Source organism: Lithobates pipiens, unplaced genomic scaffold, assembly GCF_037356315.1.
Source record: "Lithobates pipiens isolate NorthernLeopardFrog02 unplaced genomic scaffold, aLitPip1_a1.2 Scaffold_16, whole genome shotgun sequence".
NCBI classification, from domain to species: Eukaryota; Metazoa; Chordata; class Amphibia; order Anura; family Ranidae; genus Lithobates; species Lithobates pipiens.
In genome coordinates, this window is record NW_027507748.1 from 214,489,287 (window position 1) to 214,505,725 (window position 16,439).

The window sequence follows — 16,439 nt, forward strand, 5'->3', positions numbered from 1 at the left end:
ATCAGCGAGATCTCATTGTTAAGAGGTAGTCAGGAGAAGGGTACAAGAATTTCCAAGCATTTGATATACCACTGAACACAGGGAGGACAGTCATTAAAAAGTGGAGAAATATGGCACAACAGTGACATTACCAAAAACTGGACATCCCTCAAATTTATGAAAAGAGAAGAAAACTGGTCAGGGAGGCTGCCAAGAGTCCTACAGTAACACCAAGACCTGTAGGAATATCTGCCAAGTACTGGCTGTGTGGTACAGCTGACAACAATCACCATATTCTTCCTATGTCCTGGCTAGTGTGGCAAGAAGAGTTTTCTGAAGAAAAACCATCTAAGCCCAGCTTAATTTTACAAAAATACATCTGAAGCCTCCTAAAAGCATGTGGGAAAAATGTGCTATGGTCTGATAAATACCAGGGTAAAACTTTCTGGCCATAATTTTTAAAGATGTTTGGAGTAAAAACACTGCTCATCACCAAACACTATACCCAGCGTGAAGCATGGTGGTGGCAGCATTGTGCTTCATGGCCGTTTTTCCTTCAGCTGGAACAGGGGCCTTAGTCAAGGTAAAGGGAATTCTGAACAGTTTCAAATAACAGTCAATATTGGCACAAAACCTTCAGGCTTCTGCTAGAAAGCTGAACATTAAGAGAAACGCCAGAGCGACAACGACCCAAAGTAAACATCCAAATCAGAGAAATGGCTTCACCAGAAGATTCAAGTTTAGAATGGCAAAGACCTGAATCCAATTGAAATCTGTGGGGTGATCTGAAGAGGCTGTGCACAGAAGATGCCCTCACAATCTGACAGATTTGGAGTGTTTTTGTAAAGAGTGGGCAAATATTGCCAAGTAAAGATATATCATGCTGATCGATTCATACCCAAAAAGACTGATTGCTGTAATAAAATCGAAAAGGTGCTTCAAAAATATTTAAAGCGGGAGTTCGACCGTTTTTTTTTTTTTTTTAAAGTCAGTGGCTACAAATACTGCAGCTGCTGACTTAAAATAAGGACACCTACCCGCCCAGCGCGCCCGCGTTGTCGGCACCGGAAGCCGATCTCTCGATAGTCTCTCGGGTGCTGCCGCTGCCATCTTGGGTATGGGAATCAGGAAGTGGAGCCCTTGCGGCTTCACTTCCCGGTTCCCTACTGCGCATATCGCGCTGCGCAATAAGGATGGTCCCCGCTGTCCCTGGGATCCGTATGTTTCCCAGCGGACAGCGGGGGACCCGCAGGAAGTGGCGTAAATATCTATTTATGCCGGAAGTGGTTGCAAATACCTGTACTGTACAGGTATCTGCACCCCCCTCCCCCTGAAACGTGTTAATTGTGGCGCCGGAGGGGGGGGGAGGGTTCCAATGAGCGGAAGTTCCACTTTAGGGTGGAGCGCCTGATTTAAGGTGTGCACACTTATGCTACCATATTTTAAATTTTTACTTCCAAGAGATTTCAGTTAGTTTGTTCAACTGAGTTGAACAGTTTCTAGGTCATAGTAAAGGTGGAAAAAGTTTTGAAATTAATCTTTAGCCCCCACTCGCTCCCAGAGCCGATGCGAGTGCCCGGTGGCCTCGATGTTTATAGCACAAAAAATAAAAACCGCAGAGGTGATCAAATACCACCAAAAGAAAGCTATTTGTGGGGGAAAAAAAAAGACAAATTTTGTTTGGGAGCCACGTCACATGACCATGCATTTGTCTGTTAAAGCGACGCAATGCCAAATCGCAAAAAGTAGTCTGGTCTTTGGCCAGCCAAATGGTCCAGGGCTTAAGTGGTTAAACAGCAAATGATTAATAAGACTTCAATTACCATTAGATGTCACCATAACGCATGCTCTCTTCTCCCTCTCAAACCTAGTCTCCATTTCCTCCCGAGTGGTTTCTTGTTCTTCCTCATCCAGCTTCTTCATTTCAGCCAGTACACGCTCCGCTTCTTGTGGCATGCTTGACCCCTGCAGGAATGCACACACATTACTGAGACAAATATACCAATACAATAATTCCTATTGAAATTAGGGTTTAATATGAATGCGCTTTATGCACATTTTCACTTTAGTGTGATTCGCCTCGGTACATTTACCAGAAACATTAAAAATCAAGTGCTTAGTTTTACCAAGCTAGTCAAATATATAATTCACTTTACATTGCCATTTTGTGTATATACTGAGGTTTGTTTAGTTCATCCTAAAAAAACACGCAACTACACAAACAGGGGAACTACACTATTCTCCTGAGGAACTGACCTTCAAGCAAATAAGCAGTTTTGTTATCTGCCTTCAGAAAGGGAAACTCCAAACCATTTTAGACCTACATGGAAATGCTCAAATTAATCTGTGTAAATATATTTAAAAGCATTGTTTCTACACACATCTAAGCAGAAAAAGGTAGAATAGTTGATCCCTTTATGTCATTACTAAAGAGATTGTGCAGTAATAATTACACTGGCCATAAACTACAAGCTTTTTTGATTCCTGCGGAACCAGTGAGAATTTGTTTAGTAGGTGGCCGCCTCCCATTCAGACATCCCTCCATGAAAAAGTATGCAGCACAAGTATTTTGACAGCCAGCAGTCAAAATATAGGCACAGCGTGAGATCTATCCAGCTGTGCTGTATAGCACAGATGGAGGAATTATTCAGCCTTTTGCCAGCTTTAGCCAGAGACCATATGACCAAGACTACTTAAATTGAAAATATAAACACAAATTTCAGGAATTTTGTAAAAATTGCAGACACTGACCAAAGTCCAAGGAGGTGCATGACATCTACTGAACTTATTTATATCTGATGGGATTATGGCTTTATGGACGCTGGGGCTTGAGGAACACCGAGCAGCTATGCCCACACCTCTGCTGCCTGTACAGAGAAGCTTTTGTATTTTGTGAAAGTTCACAATAATACAAAGGTTTTAGTCATTGGGCAGGAGGGGTGGGCACAGCAGCTGCACTGACTAATGTTGCAGTTGCTTAGATCTGAAGCATCGGGCTCCCAGAAATACAGTGAGCCATCTTCTGTGAGTGAAATAAGATCAGCCCAGGCCATGTCATGCAGCTACTTGGACTTAACTTTCTACAAAAGAAGCCGACTACCCAGAATTAAGCTTTAATGATAGATCCTCTTAAGTGTACCTTTAGTTCGTAAGATTCAACAGCCTGGTATAGGAGGCACCAACACAACTCCGTACCCTAAAACTGGAATGCTCTTGAGCTAGTAAAAATTTCAACAAGGAAGTTTGTGTGGCCCCACCCACTACTTTGCCTCATATTGGACAACAAGCCAACATAAATGCGCTTTTGGAAGTCCATTTTTAAGTAATTTCAGAGTAATACCTAAAGTTGTTGTAAAGTCAGAAGTTTGACCTTAATGCATTAAGATAAAGCCTTGTGTGCAACAGCCCCCACTCGATCCAGCAATGAGAAATGGTGCCTCAGCCATCCAGAACTCTGGCCGAGACAGCAGTGGCACCATTGGCTTCCGCCGCTGTCAAATTCAGTTATCCAATGAGGACAGGGCAGAACCAAGGCTCTGTATCGACACAGGGAGCGGTGTCAGCTTGTGTGCACATATAGCAAGCTGCTTGCTGTTGGGGCACTCAGGTTAGAGGGGCCAGGAGAGCCAGTAAGGGACCCGAGAAAAAAATGATCTGGGCTGCTTCGTGTAAAACCACTGCACAGAGCAACTAGACAAAAAGACACAAGACTTTACTCCATAAAAAAAATAAAGCCTAGTATAACAAAAAAACAAGTTCTTTTGACAATGTACATACCGGACTTAAGGGCCCAACAGGAGAAGGAGGGCGCTCAATATTTAGTCCCTCTGGAGGATAGATGCCACATGCCAGAATAAAAGAGGAAAGTGCATGGAAGTGTGTAAGCAGGACAAGAGCTTGGATCAGTTCAGCAAGAGACCAAAAGTTTCCACCTTCGGAGCTCACAAGAGACTGCAGGAAAGAAAAACAAACATTTAATACATTTACACCAATGCTAGTTACCTTCCAATCTTCAACCTACTTTCAATATAAAAACTCTTAATATGCCAATTGCGTCAACTTGCAATTTTCCCTGAAGGTAATCTCTGCTAAGGCAATTCTTCATAAGTTTGGAATGCCAAAGTTTGAGGTAAGGCTTTAGACAGGTATATTTATTTACCCTGTACAGGGAAGCACCAGTGTGCATGCATCCCCATACCTGTCAACTAGGACACAGCAGCTGCATGGACACAGCTGCTGCTCTCAATGTGGCATCCAAGCAGATGCATGGCTCAACACAGAGGCTGTACATTTAGGGCCTGTGCACCCACATGGATGTCACACAGAGCAGCTACTGTCTCAGAATTGACTACGGGACTTGTTGCACATGCATGATCCAAACCCTGTTCCAGAAAAAATGGCCATTATATGGGGCATTAATTTATATGCCCCATGTGAATGAGCCCAGAGAGTGACAGCTGACCCAACAGTCCTTTACTAGCAATTGGTGACCATTTTTTTAAATTCCAGCCAAATAGGCTGTGGGCCACATTTAAAATGTGGATGCAGTAAGAGCTGTACGTTTCTCCATAGCAACTTACACCTATATAAAGTGCACGGTTAACTGGCTACTCTAGGGCAATGAACAGTTTGTGTGGCAATTTATTAAGTCCCCCTTTGTGTCCTGAAGAAGTCTAGGTTGTGTGGGGTCAGTCAGCTTTTGCATAATGACACTAGTCATATTTGATTCCAGTTTTTTGCTGAACAACTTTAAGACCCCTTTCACATTGGTGCTGACCCAGGCGTCATCTGTAAAAGTGTCGCTAATTGGCCGCTAGCAGCAGAAAAGGGGTAAATCCACCCACAAAACGCTGCAGCGGCATCTTACTGGTGGTATGATAGCGCTGCCCCATTGATTTTAATAGGAAGGAGCGGTGAGGTTCACCTCTCCAAAGAAACTGCTGGCAGGACTTTTTCTGATGCCCTACCAGCGCAACTGAGTGGAGCAGCTGTTTTAGGGCTGTTTGCAGGTACCATTTACAATGCCAAAGCACCTGCAAAACGCCCTAGTGTGAAAGGGGTCTATAAGGTTCCTCAGATTAGGTTCCAACATCCCTTGCCTGCCAGTGTAAACCACTGCCATGTGTAAATTGTGTAAACCCTTCTAATATATCAGCAGAAATGATCAGCCTAGCAGTGTTAGCAAAGAAGCTGCCTTTACCAAGCTAGTTTTGAAAGTCACTGCAGGAGTTTTAAGCTGGCCATAGATGTGACTTTCTGCAACTACAAGTTGCAGGAAACAAAATCTTAATCGATCAACACCATTGCGTTGGCAGGGGGAATCTCTCCCGTGATCTCCTGGCAGGGGAGCTGTCCTGTCAGGAGAACTGCGATTATTGCTTGTGGCTACAGCAATATTAACGCGAAAAACCAGACAAGCTGGTTGTACCCAAACAGAGCGATCAACTTGAGTACATTCAGCCTGCCTATACATGACTCAAATCTCAGCTAGTTCCTGCTGAACCAGCCAAGAGTCAAACCGTGCACGGCTGGCTTTAGAACTTCGTAGGCAGTTAAATAGCCCTTCTACATAGTCCAATCCTGTGGTTTCACTTACCGCAATGTGCTCTTTGGTTATAAGCCAGGGTCTATGTGCAAGTATCTTGTTTAAATCATTAAGCACTCGCAGTTTGAGTGGTGCAGCATTAATGCCTTCCAGCCAACAAGGGTCCCCACCAACTTGAAGGAAATGGGTGGAATGAAGTGAAACCAAGTAGTCACAGTGATGGCGAGCAGCAGCCTAAAATGAGATATGATGCAGTTAAATAGTAAAGAGGGAATTAAAGAGGAACTGCACTCTGCTCACATGATATGTAATAAAAACATTTGCCATTCTGAATCCCTCCAACCACTTTGCATATTTTATATATACTGTGATTCTGTACTTTCCAAATATGCTGCAGAAATCTCCCTCCAACGAGCCTGGCTGTAACCATTTTAACTGGGATGCTGAAGCTGCTGCCTGTTCACTTTCTGGATTTACAGACACCCAGAGGCCCACCCTCCAGCTCTGCAGCTCTCATTGGCCCTGACTCAACCCCTTTCCTTCCTGGCAAACTTTCAGGAGAGAGAGCTGTGCATGATGTCATAAGCCTAGGCTTTTTACCAGACAAGAAACAGGAAGTGGGGTGTATAAGGTATTTACTGGCAGAATTTTTTTTTTATGCTAGCCAAAGTTATAAGAGCAGAAGATTTAATAGATTGAAATTTGAAAAAAAAAATTATTGAATTTCCGCTTTAAAGGTTCACCTAAATTTTAATGTGGTTTGTCAATGCACTACAAAGCCAAGGGTTCTTTAATTCTGGCCCACACAGGTGATTTTACTTGGCTTTTCTTTGCGCCCCCCGATGCTCTGTCTATTCACAAAAGCCAAGCGACAATACCCAGTACTCAAGGCAAGTGGGAGTGTGTGACTCGCCCTACTTTGCACATGATGGGCTTTGTGACTGGCTTATCGCACAGCCAGAATTGTCATAGGAAGTGGAGTTGGAAACTTGGTAATGGTACAGGGTCTCTTTTCCTCATTCTCATGTGTGAAAGGGTGAAGGAATAAGGATAATCAGCAGCAGGGGTTACTTAACCAAGGCCCTATGCAAGCCCAGATGGCTGTTATTTAGGTACCATTTCAGTGCTAGTTTTAAGACAAGTGTTAACAGTATGACAGGATGGCTTGATTACGCTAAAGAAGCTTTACTTTTATTGTTTGTTTGTGCACATATCGGATTTGCATTGTTAATGTAGTCAAAATATGTATCATGCATTCTACTTGGCCGAAGCCTTAAACACCAAATGGAAAGTGAAAACCGATGTAATATGAAAAAAAATAAAGCGTATCTACACAAAAGAAAAACTTATATGGCAGTTTACGATTAGACGTCCCTACATTCATTTTCACCATTTTTAGCAACCCCCCACGCCGCCCCCCCCCCCCCCCTTTCCTTGCCATATACAATATTAAACTTTCAATGCTAATAGGTTTGCTCCAGTTTAATACAAGGATATTTTTTGACTTACCATTATGGCAACATAGTGTCTCTCTGGGAGGGACAGTGCTCCATCCATACGCAAAAGCTGATGCTGTGTCTTCCAAAATACCCGTAGATACCCAGGATGAAGGCTCATAACTGCAGCAATGTTGTCATTCAGAGCTGGCCCCGGTAGCTGTGTCACAGGAATATAAGCACTGGGACCCCTGTTATCCCTCGGTCTAGTCATCTCTCCTTGATCCTGTTGAAACCAAGACTGCTTTAGAACATAATCATGAACACAAACTACCTGCAGTCAATAATGGACTGACAAAAGTTGCACGTGTGCATGCACGCTTTCAAATATTACATCACTAATTTCTAGGTTCGTACACTGCCCTGGGCAATAAAAACACCAAATGGAATGCAGTAGAACATACGATCAACCACACAATATATGTACACAATGAGTATACTTTAATCCTAATGGATGCATGGAATGTGTTTAAAGCAGAACTCGGGAACCCTGGCGTTTGAATGGAGATGTGAACCATCTGCATAGAGATGAGATTCTCCCCCCCCCCCCCCCCCCCCCAGTGTTTTGTAGCTTCAAGCTACAAAACACTCAGGTGTGAATGGGGCCGAAGTGCAGGTAGTAACTGGATGTGGGGTGGGAACACCACTCTGCTGTATTTCAGATACCCTGGAAGGGGTTTTGTGGCTGTTCTGCATTAGCCCCCTTTTACACTCTGCAGCTCCTCCAGTTTTACCTTAGGTCTCTGCCGCCTCAGATAAATACCCTCCCTGCCCAGTCAGTGAGTTTTGGTGTGCGGCTGTCTCTTGGCAGGTTTGCTGTTGTGCCATATTCTTTCCATTTGGTTATGATAGATTTGATGGTGCTCCTAGGGATCAAATATTTGGATTTTTTAACATGCCAATTTTTTATTTCTGATTTTTTTTATGTATATATTCTAATTTTAGTTCACCAACTTAGACTATTGTGTTCTGATCCATCACATATAAATCAGATTAAAAAACATTGAACTAAAGGCTGTAATGTAATAAAATAGGTAAAAAGCCAGGGGGTGAATACTTTTGCAAGGTACTGTACAGTGTTGGTCAACACCAGTTTATTTTTTTAAGCAGAACTAAAGCCATCAATTTAATGGTTTTCCAAAACCATTACATTCAAGGCATGCCCTGATTGATAACGGTTACAGTTACTAGTGTGCTTACATTAGCGATCAAGCAAACTCATGGCTGATGTCATAACCTAATATATGTGCATCACCATGGCAACTGCAGATCAAACAGAAGCCAAGATGGCAGCTTTTTTGGCTGTAAATAGGACAGTTTAGTACCACTAACTTTCCCATCATGCTTTCCTGCTCTGAGAATAGCCATAGCAGTTACCCCAAATTTTTTAAGATCCTAAAAACACGACCCATTGGGGACTGAAGCTAAAACACTGGTTTACAGTGGATATGTTCTGTAAGCCAAATGGATTACAATAGTTGTAAATATCCTTAGAATACAATGATCATACATGGCACATACAGAAGGTACTAATGGTTAGGCAATACAATGGCACTAGAATACAATACATTCTTCAACACAATAGTCAAAAGACGACAGTTTTTAAAATTATATATGTTATCTGTATAAACCCAATAGCTAAATAACTTTAAGGCTGCATTCACAAATTTGGTATCGCAGCAGAATCGCTGCGATTCTACCCACATACTTAAAGCGCACTACAATTGCAAAAGGCAGGTTCAGGTACCATTTTCAATGGCACCTAAAATGTGGTGCAGTTTTGCTGCAATATATCTTGTGGCAATTTGCATCACACAAAGCTTCTGCTCTTTTTGGGCATTTTGCGATTGTAATGTGTTTTGAGATTGCAGGCAGAATCAGTGATTCTGCTGCAATCCCCAAAATGCCAAATGTGAATGGAGCCCAAGTCAAGCTTGGCATATAAAATGGTCCTACAATTTCAAAATTAGGTTTTTATATACAGCCAACACTTAAGTTTTAGACTAAGTAGGGAAGAAAACCCTTGCCAGTTTGTTGCCTGCCCTGTGCAGAAGATGCAACAGGAAGTGAGGAAATCCACTATTAAGCAGATTGAGCAGCCTTGTACACAGTCACATTTTTCGCAGACAAAATCTCAGACTTTTGTACGAAGGCATTTGCCTGAATTTTGTCTTGCATACACACAGCAAGGAATTGTCTGCCAACAAAACACAAATGTAGTGACGTACTACGTGGGTTTTCAGCTCTTTAGCACCACCCTTTGGGCTCCTTGTGCCAATTTTGTGTTAGTAGACATTTGGCAAATGCCGATTCGTGCTTTTCATTTCTGAACGGCCATTCATTAACCAGACATGTTGCGAAACCAGAGGGGAGACTGTATTATTGGACTTAGTGTTATTGCTTTGACACAAGTCCAGTCCAGGAACAGGAGGAGGCAGTCTTCTTGGACCAAAAAATGGTTGCTTTATTAATGGTGACCAATTGTCAATTGCTTTTGCTGCGGGAGCTCCAGGGGAATCCAGATTTTCAGAATTATCTCCAGATGAGACCCCTGCTTTCACCAACTCTTGGCATTGTTGACCCCCTATATTAGGAAGCAGGACACACGCATGAGGATTTTATTTTTTGGTTGCTTCCAAGCATGAGTGTTTGTACTTTGGACTTTTGGCCAACGGACTTGTGTACACGCTCAGAAAATCCAACAGACATTTGTCTGCGGAAAATGTTAAAAGCTGCCGTACAACATATGTCCGCGAAAAAGGCGATGGAGCATACAGACGGTCGGATTTTTAAATTTAAGGACTCGATTTTGCTGGTAGCTCGAAACTTTTATATATTTGCAAACAAAATGAAGGTTTGCCATTTGGAATAAACTGTCAGGTTAGCAAAACAGTGCTATCAGAACAGATTCAAACAGTTTGTAGTGTACATAGATTTTCAAAATAGAATAAAGGAATATTCCTGAACTCTGATTTATCTCATGGTTACTGTGAAATTTCATGACCGCATCAATGCAGTGCATGTTCTCAGCTTGCAGAGCTTGGATTCATTGAATAAGTTTACCAAAAATGTAAATGTATATTGCAGCATTAACAGCCTCAAGCTACATAACTAAGCTCCAATTCATGTTGAATAAACTAAATTATTAATGTATCTTAACCACTTCAATACCAGGCACTTACGCCCCGTCCTATCCAGGACAATTTTCAGTTTTCAGCGCTGTTATTTTGAATGAATTGCACGGTCATGCAACACTGTACTCATACTCAATTGTAATTTTCTTCCCACAAAGCTCTCTTTTGGTGGAATTTGATCACCTATGCATTTTTTTTAGTTTAGCAAAAAATAAAAAAACTTTAAAAAAAAATTGTTTTTAGTTGTCATAAAATTGTTTTCCCAGGCACTGACGAGTAGGCACTGACGAGTAGGCACTGACGAGTAGGCACTGACGAGTAGGCACTGACGAGTAGGCACTGACGAGTAGGCACTGACGAGTAGGCACTGACGAGTAGGCACTGACGAGTAGGCACTAATGATTAGGTACCAAATACTGACAGGTGTTACGGCTGGGCAGTGATTGGCACTGTGGTGGGCAGTGAATTGTACATTTGAGGGGACTGTGCTGATTATCACCCCCTGACAGTGAAAGTCGCTGATCGGCTCTCCCTGTCAGCGCAAAATGAGAAACGCCGTTTACTGGTTCACGCAATCAGCCGTGATTGGTCACAGCTGTTCACGTGGCAAGACGCCTCTGTCAGAACCACTTCACGGCCATCATTCTGCATACGGCAGGCAGGAAGTGGTTAAAGTGGTTGTATACTTTTTTGTATTTTTACCTACAGGTAAGCCTATAAGGCCTACCTGTAGGGAAAACTAATATCTTCCTAACCTGTTCGGTTTAGGAGATCTTGACTTCGCATGCAGCCACTGTCGGACCTTGCCAGAAGGAAGTCTCCCGCATGCATGTGACATTGCGGCTCCGGCCACTGAGCCCCGGAGACGCGAACCCGGAAGATACACCAAGGGGAAATGTCAGATCCCTCGGCAGTGACTGGAATAAGCTGCCGACGCTTCGTTCTAAGGCAAGTATTTAAAGAGGGATTCCACCTAAAAAAAAAATATTAAAAGCCAGCAGCTATAAATACTACAGCTGCTGACTTAATAGACACTCACCTGTCCCAGGGTCCAGCGATGTCTGCAACCGATATCGATCGTGTCTTGGCTGCTGCCTTTGCCATTCTAGGTGAGGGAATCAGGAAGAGAAGTGTTGCGGCTTCACTGCCCGGTTCCCTAATGCGCGAGTCACGCAGCACACTAGGAATGGTCCGCGCTGTCTCTGGGACCTGTGTGTATCCCAGAAGACAGCGCAGCGGGACAGGAAACTGCATAGACTCCCGTGGGAGTCTATGCCTGGAAGTGGGTGCAAATACCTGTCTTAGACAGGTATCTGCACCCCCCCTCCCCCCTGAAAGGTGCCAAATGTGAAACCGGAGGGGGGGGAGGGTTCCTATGAGCGGAAGTTCCACTTTAGGGTGGAACCCCGCTTTAATAACGAGCTAGTATGCATACTAGCTCATTATGCATTTTAGGCTTTTTTTATTGTACAGGTATACAACCGGTTTAAATAGAAAACTATTTTTAGATTCGATTTTTAATGGCAAAAGCATTTTATTAAATTAAAAAAACACCCGATTTAAATAAAAAATAATTCTCTCAACGCCAAAAATAAAAATCCGACACGGGTTTTACAGCAGAAGTTGGACTTTTGCCAACTTGTACTGGTCCAGCTTGGTTTTATGTAACCAAATCTATCCAGTGTGTGGCTAGGGATGAAAAAAAAAAAATCACTGTCGTAATTAGTGCTACTACAAGGATGGCCATAATCTTCTGGGTGCTGCTCCAGTGGTGTTTCCTCCACACACATGGGGGAGCTGGGATGTCACCTGACACCGTCAGATCACTTTTCTGTTTATATCTAAAAAAACTTCTAAACAGAATGCATTGTGATGCCATCTGCCCCTCCTTTTCACCTTGTCCTGAGATCGCACTGTATTCTGACTTTATCAGTATCCACTATCCACCCCCATATCTGCAATCCTTGCCCCTCCTCCAGTACCCTGGGAACATGTGACATATTCCAGGAGGCTGCAGGACCATTCAGAACCTCACGCAATCTCACACATGCACAGAAAGGAGCCAGCTGTGGCTCTTTGGGAAGCCACAACCAGCTCCCGTATCCATGATGGCGGTGCTGGGGATGCGCAATGTAAGATCCAGTTGTGGGAAGACAGCAGCTGAGTTTTATAGGGCACTTGGGAAAACTCTTCCTCTGTTTAGGAAGCACTGAATAGCTGTAACCTTTTCCACTTAATTTATATTGAGAATTCGATTTTTTTTAATTTAAGGATACACGCTACTCTATCCAATGTTAGGAAAAGGTTTTCTTGATTGGCTTTGCTGCATCTAACAGCTGCTTGCCCCATTCACACCGCTGCGTTGTTGAAGCTCAAAGCGCCAAAATACCATGGGCAGGGGGGACAAAAAAAAAAAAAAAACTATTCTCTATGGAGATGGTTCACATCTCCACTACAAGTCCAATGAAGCTCAAAAGTTCTGGAGTTTTATTTTAGCTCCATTTGGGCAGATTTGTGCGTTTTACGAAGAAGTAAACCCTGGTGGGTTTTACTTCCTCTTTATTCCCCTGCAAAGTAAAAGCATAATGGGCTAGTATGCATCGCATACTAGCCCATTAAGAGCCACTTGCCTGAAAACCAAGCCCACAATGTCCCCGCTAGAGGAAGCATCCATCTTCACACCTCCAGGGTCATGGACTCAGGCTCCGCAACTGGCCAGAGTCACGCGACTCACCGTGCATGCGCGGGAGATGGTCATGGCACAGGCCTTACAGAAACGCTGGAGATAGCATACATGGTAAATATCTCCTAAGCCGTACAGATTTAGGAGATATTTCCAGTACCTACAGGTAAGCTTCAAAGGCTTACCCATAGGTAAAAGTGGTCTGAAAGTGTTTAAAACCACTTTAAGCTTTTTTGTTCCATAGAAATGAACGGAAATGAATGGAAACGCTTGATTTCAATGTATTATTTCTGGTAAAAGCATTTGATACAGAACAGTCTGCATTGTGGGTACAGGGAAAATAAGCCAAATACATGGATTGAAATCGAGCATATCAAATTTTTTCTGCTCAAATGCAATATTTTCAGGTACTTATATAGGGCCATCAATTTACACAGCGCTTTACATATATTGTACATTAACATCAGTTCCTACCCTCAAGGAGCTTACACTCTAAGGTCCCTAAATCACATTCATAGATATACTAGGGCTAATTTAAACAGGAGTCAATTAACCTACCAGCAGGTCTTTGGAATTAAATGAAAATAAATCACGCAATAAAAACCCTAACCCCAATATTAACCCCCAACCTAATAAAAATGTATCCTCAACCTTTAACCCCTTATGAAAAAATAAAACCAGGAGAGTTTAAAGCTAAAAAAAAAAACCCTTAAAGGATGAAACATTCTCTATTAGAGAATTAAAAAACATGCCAATGCTCAAAATAACTTTAAAAAATTGTACACAACAGGAAAAAACCAAACGCTTAAAAAACCAAACAAAAAACACAACACTCAGGCGTGAATGCAGCCTAACTTTTCTAAAGCTACCCAAATATCGCATGATCTCAATTGCATCACCAGTATAAATCACCCAAATATGAGTGATCACAGTGAGAAAAGGGGTTGCTAAGCAGTAAAGACAACCCAGGACTTGTTCAGCGCTCCATTTAATCTATGCACCAAAAAGCTCCTGCTGATGTAACATTGCAGCAGAGTTACAAGACAACAAAAGAGGAGAAAATGATGACAGAAAGAGCCTGTGTTACGATGATCAGACGCGCTTAGATTTTTATCCGTGAGGCCATTCAAAACAATCAAACCCAAAATCAAATGACTAACTTTCCTTAGGATAAATGCAACCCAGAGTCAATCAAAATGGGTTGATAAGCCTGGGTGGAAAATCATTCAATTGCCTTGCATTGATCAGCAGCACAGAGAGACTTTTGTTCAGGAATACAATAATCAGTTTGAAAGAAAAGAAACGGGTAAAAATCGTATGTTAGCAATCCATCAGAATCCACTCCTTCAAATTGCTAGCAGTCAGTCCTTTAGGGGCCATACACTATACAATTTTCTTTAGATCTACCAAAACCATATAATATGAGGTCAAACCTAAAACACTTCCAATTTGTATGCAATCAGGCAGGCTCTTGCACTACATAGCTGCAGGTAAATCTAAAGGAAATCAAATGCTATATAGTGTATAACAAGCATTAGATAGACCCCCTGTTTATATAGTACGATACAAAGCAGAGGCTGTTTGCGTAGACTGTTTACCGATTTGCCCCTATGGGCACCGAGCTGTGGATTTCAGCCTTCTTATCAATATACTGATTAGATCAATACATTGATACCTGTATTGTTAAGCATTAACACAAAAAATGCTATTGTTAAAGCAGAGCTCCGCCAATTTTTTTTTTTTTTTTGTAAAGTCAACAGCTACAAATACTGCAGCTGATGACTTAAAAAATGGACACTTAAGTGTCCAAGGTGCCTGCGATGTTGGCACCCAAAGCAGACCTGTAACTCGGCTCTCGGGTGGAGGCATCGCTATCTACGGTAAGTGAAGCCTCACAGCCTGGTTCACTACTGTGCATGACGCGCTGTGCGATCCCACTGGTCCCTGCTGTCTTCTGGGAGCTGTGTGTGACAGCTGGGGGGCACAAGATACGGCATAGAGATCCATCTATGCCCAGAAGTGAGAATACCTGGATTATACAGGTATCTGATCCCCCCTGAAAGGTACCTGACACCGAAGAGGGGGATTCCAAAAGGCACAAGCTCTATTTTTGGGGTGGAACTCCCCTTTAAGCATTTTAAAACCTTAGAAAAAAAAAAAAAAAAAAAAGAAAAAAAAAAAGAAAAAAAAAAACCTTTGATGAAACCGATCCCTCTCCCTATGTTTGGCATATCCATTGCAGACTATAGATTACTCCTATCAGAAGGGAGCGGAAAGACATGGGATGACTTGATATGCAATATTGTTTTGTACCACCAGATATTCCTAAATAAAGTTAGTTAAAAAAAAAAAAAAAAAAAAAACAGACATTGACTTGTAGATGAGTGTGGCCACCAATAAAGAGGACCTGTGTACAGGACAAGGCTGGTGACGTCTCAGGTTACACTGAGGACGTGCTCGGGAACACTTCTTCCCAATGAAGTTGTTAGACTAGAGATCAGCAGCCAGCCCCGCTCCTCAGATCTGCACACACAGCAACTACAATCAGCTGGACTCGGGATACAAAGTACACCACAAGCAGCCAATCGGCTCACAGCGTACTGCACTGCTAGCAGAAAGACGATTTGCGATTGGCCGCTTCTGCTTACCACACTTTAATCGACTTCTCGGTGTGAAGTAACCCCTTTTTTCTCTAAAGCCGTTCCCCACTCACCTTCATAATAATACGGGCGCAGCACGACTGGCACCCGGGGTAGCAGTCTTCTCGGCCCATGGAGCAGGTACAGTGATTGCCTCCCACCATAATGGGAGCAACGGGGCAAATGGCTTCCAGGGCTGCGGGTGAGGCGATAAAGAACCTACGTACGCCGGTCGGTCTTTGCTAGACGTTTCCACTCATCTATACTCCTCTCTTCCAACTTGGAACTCTGTCCTTGTGCACGCCCACCTCTCCGCTACCTTATTTATGGCCTCGCCAGCTGGGCCGGGTCTACCTTTCTCCTCCGCCAATCGCAAGTCAGCGGACTTCGCAAAGGCTCTCGGGAAGTGTAGTCTCTTACGCTGCTGTTGCAGTGTGTAGGAGATAAACAAGTTCTGTAGGCGAGATCCAGCCCCAAGCTCATCCCTGGCACTCTGCATTGTTTATTACATTTACATCATCTCCATAATAAGGTCACTTAGCAGCCTTTCCCTTTTTGCACTCAGATTTAGAATTTTTTTTAGTTGCAGAGGTTTTTTTTATTTTTAGAATGAATATAAATTATATTTTTAATTACAAGTTATTATTATTATGTTATTTTTTTCACAAAATGTAATTATTTTTACCACAGGCCTATTTTTTAAACTTGTTTACAAGTAAAAAAATAAAAAAAATTATATATATATATATATATATATATATATATATATATATATATATATATATATATATATATATATATATAATTAGAAAATTACTTAGAACCCCCAAACATCATATATATATATATATATATATATATATATATATATATATATATATATATATATATATATATATATTTTTTTTTTTTTTTTTTTCAGACACCCTAGCCACTTACGGACCACCCGCCGCAGTTTTACGA

General features: G+C 42.3%; 1 protein-coding gene across 1 annotated transcript in view; it reads right to left on the minus strand.

Annotated features, from left to right (window-relative positions):
• The window catches only part of SESN2 (sestrin 2), a gene marked incomplete in the record, with an annotated part of 18,309 nt that extends 2,524 nt beyond the window's left edge, over positions 1 to 15,785 (minus strand). The window contains 5 exon segments of the mRNA XM_077481010.1: positions 1,803 to 1,944; positions 3,757 to 3,930; positions 5,576 to 5,758; positions 7,034 to 7,246; positions 15,551 to 15,785. Coding sequence (XP_077337136.1) covers positions 1,803 to 1,944; positions 3,757 to 3,930; positions 5,576 to 5,758; positions 7,034 to 7,246; positions 15,551 to 15,640 — 802 coding nt within the window.
• Positions 15,786 to 16,439: the final 654 nt, after the last annotated feature.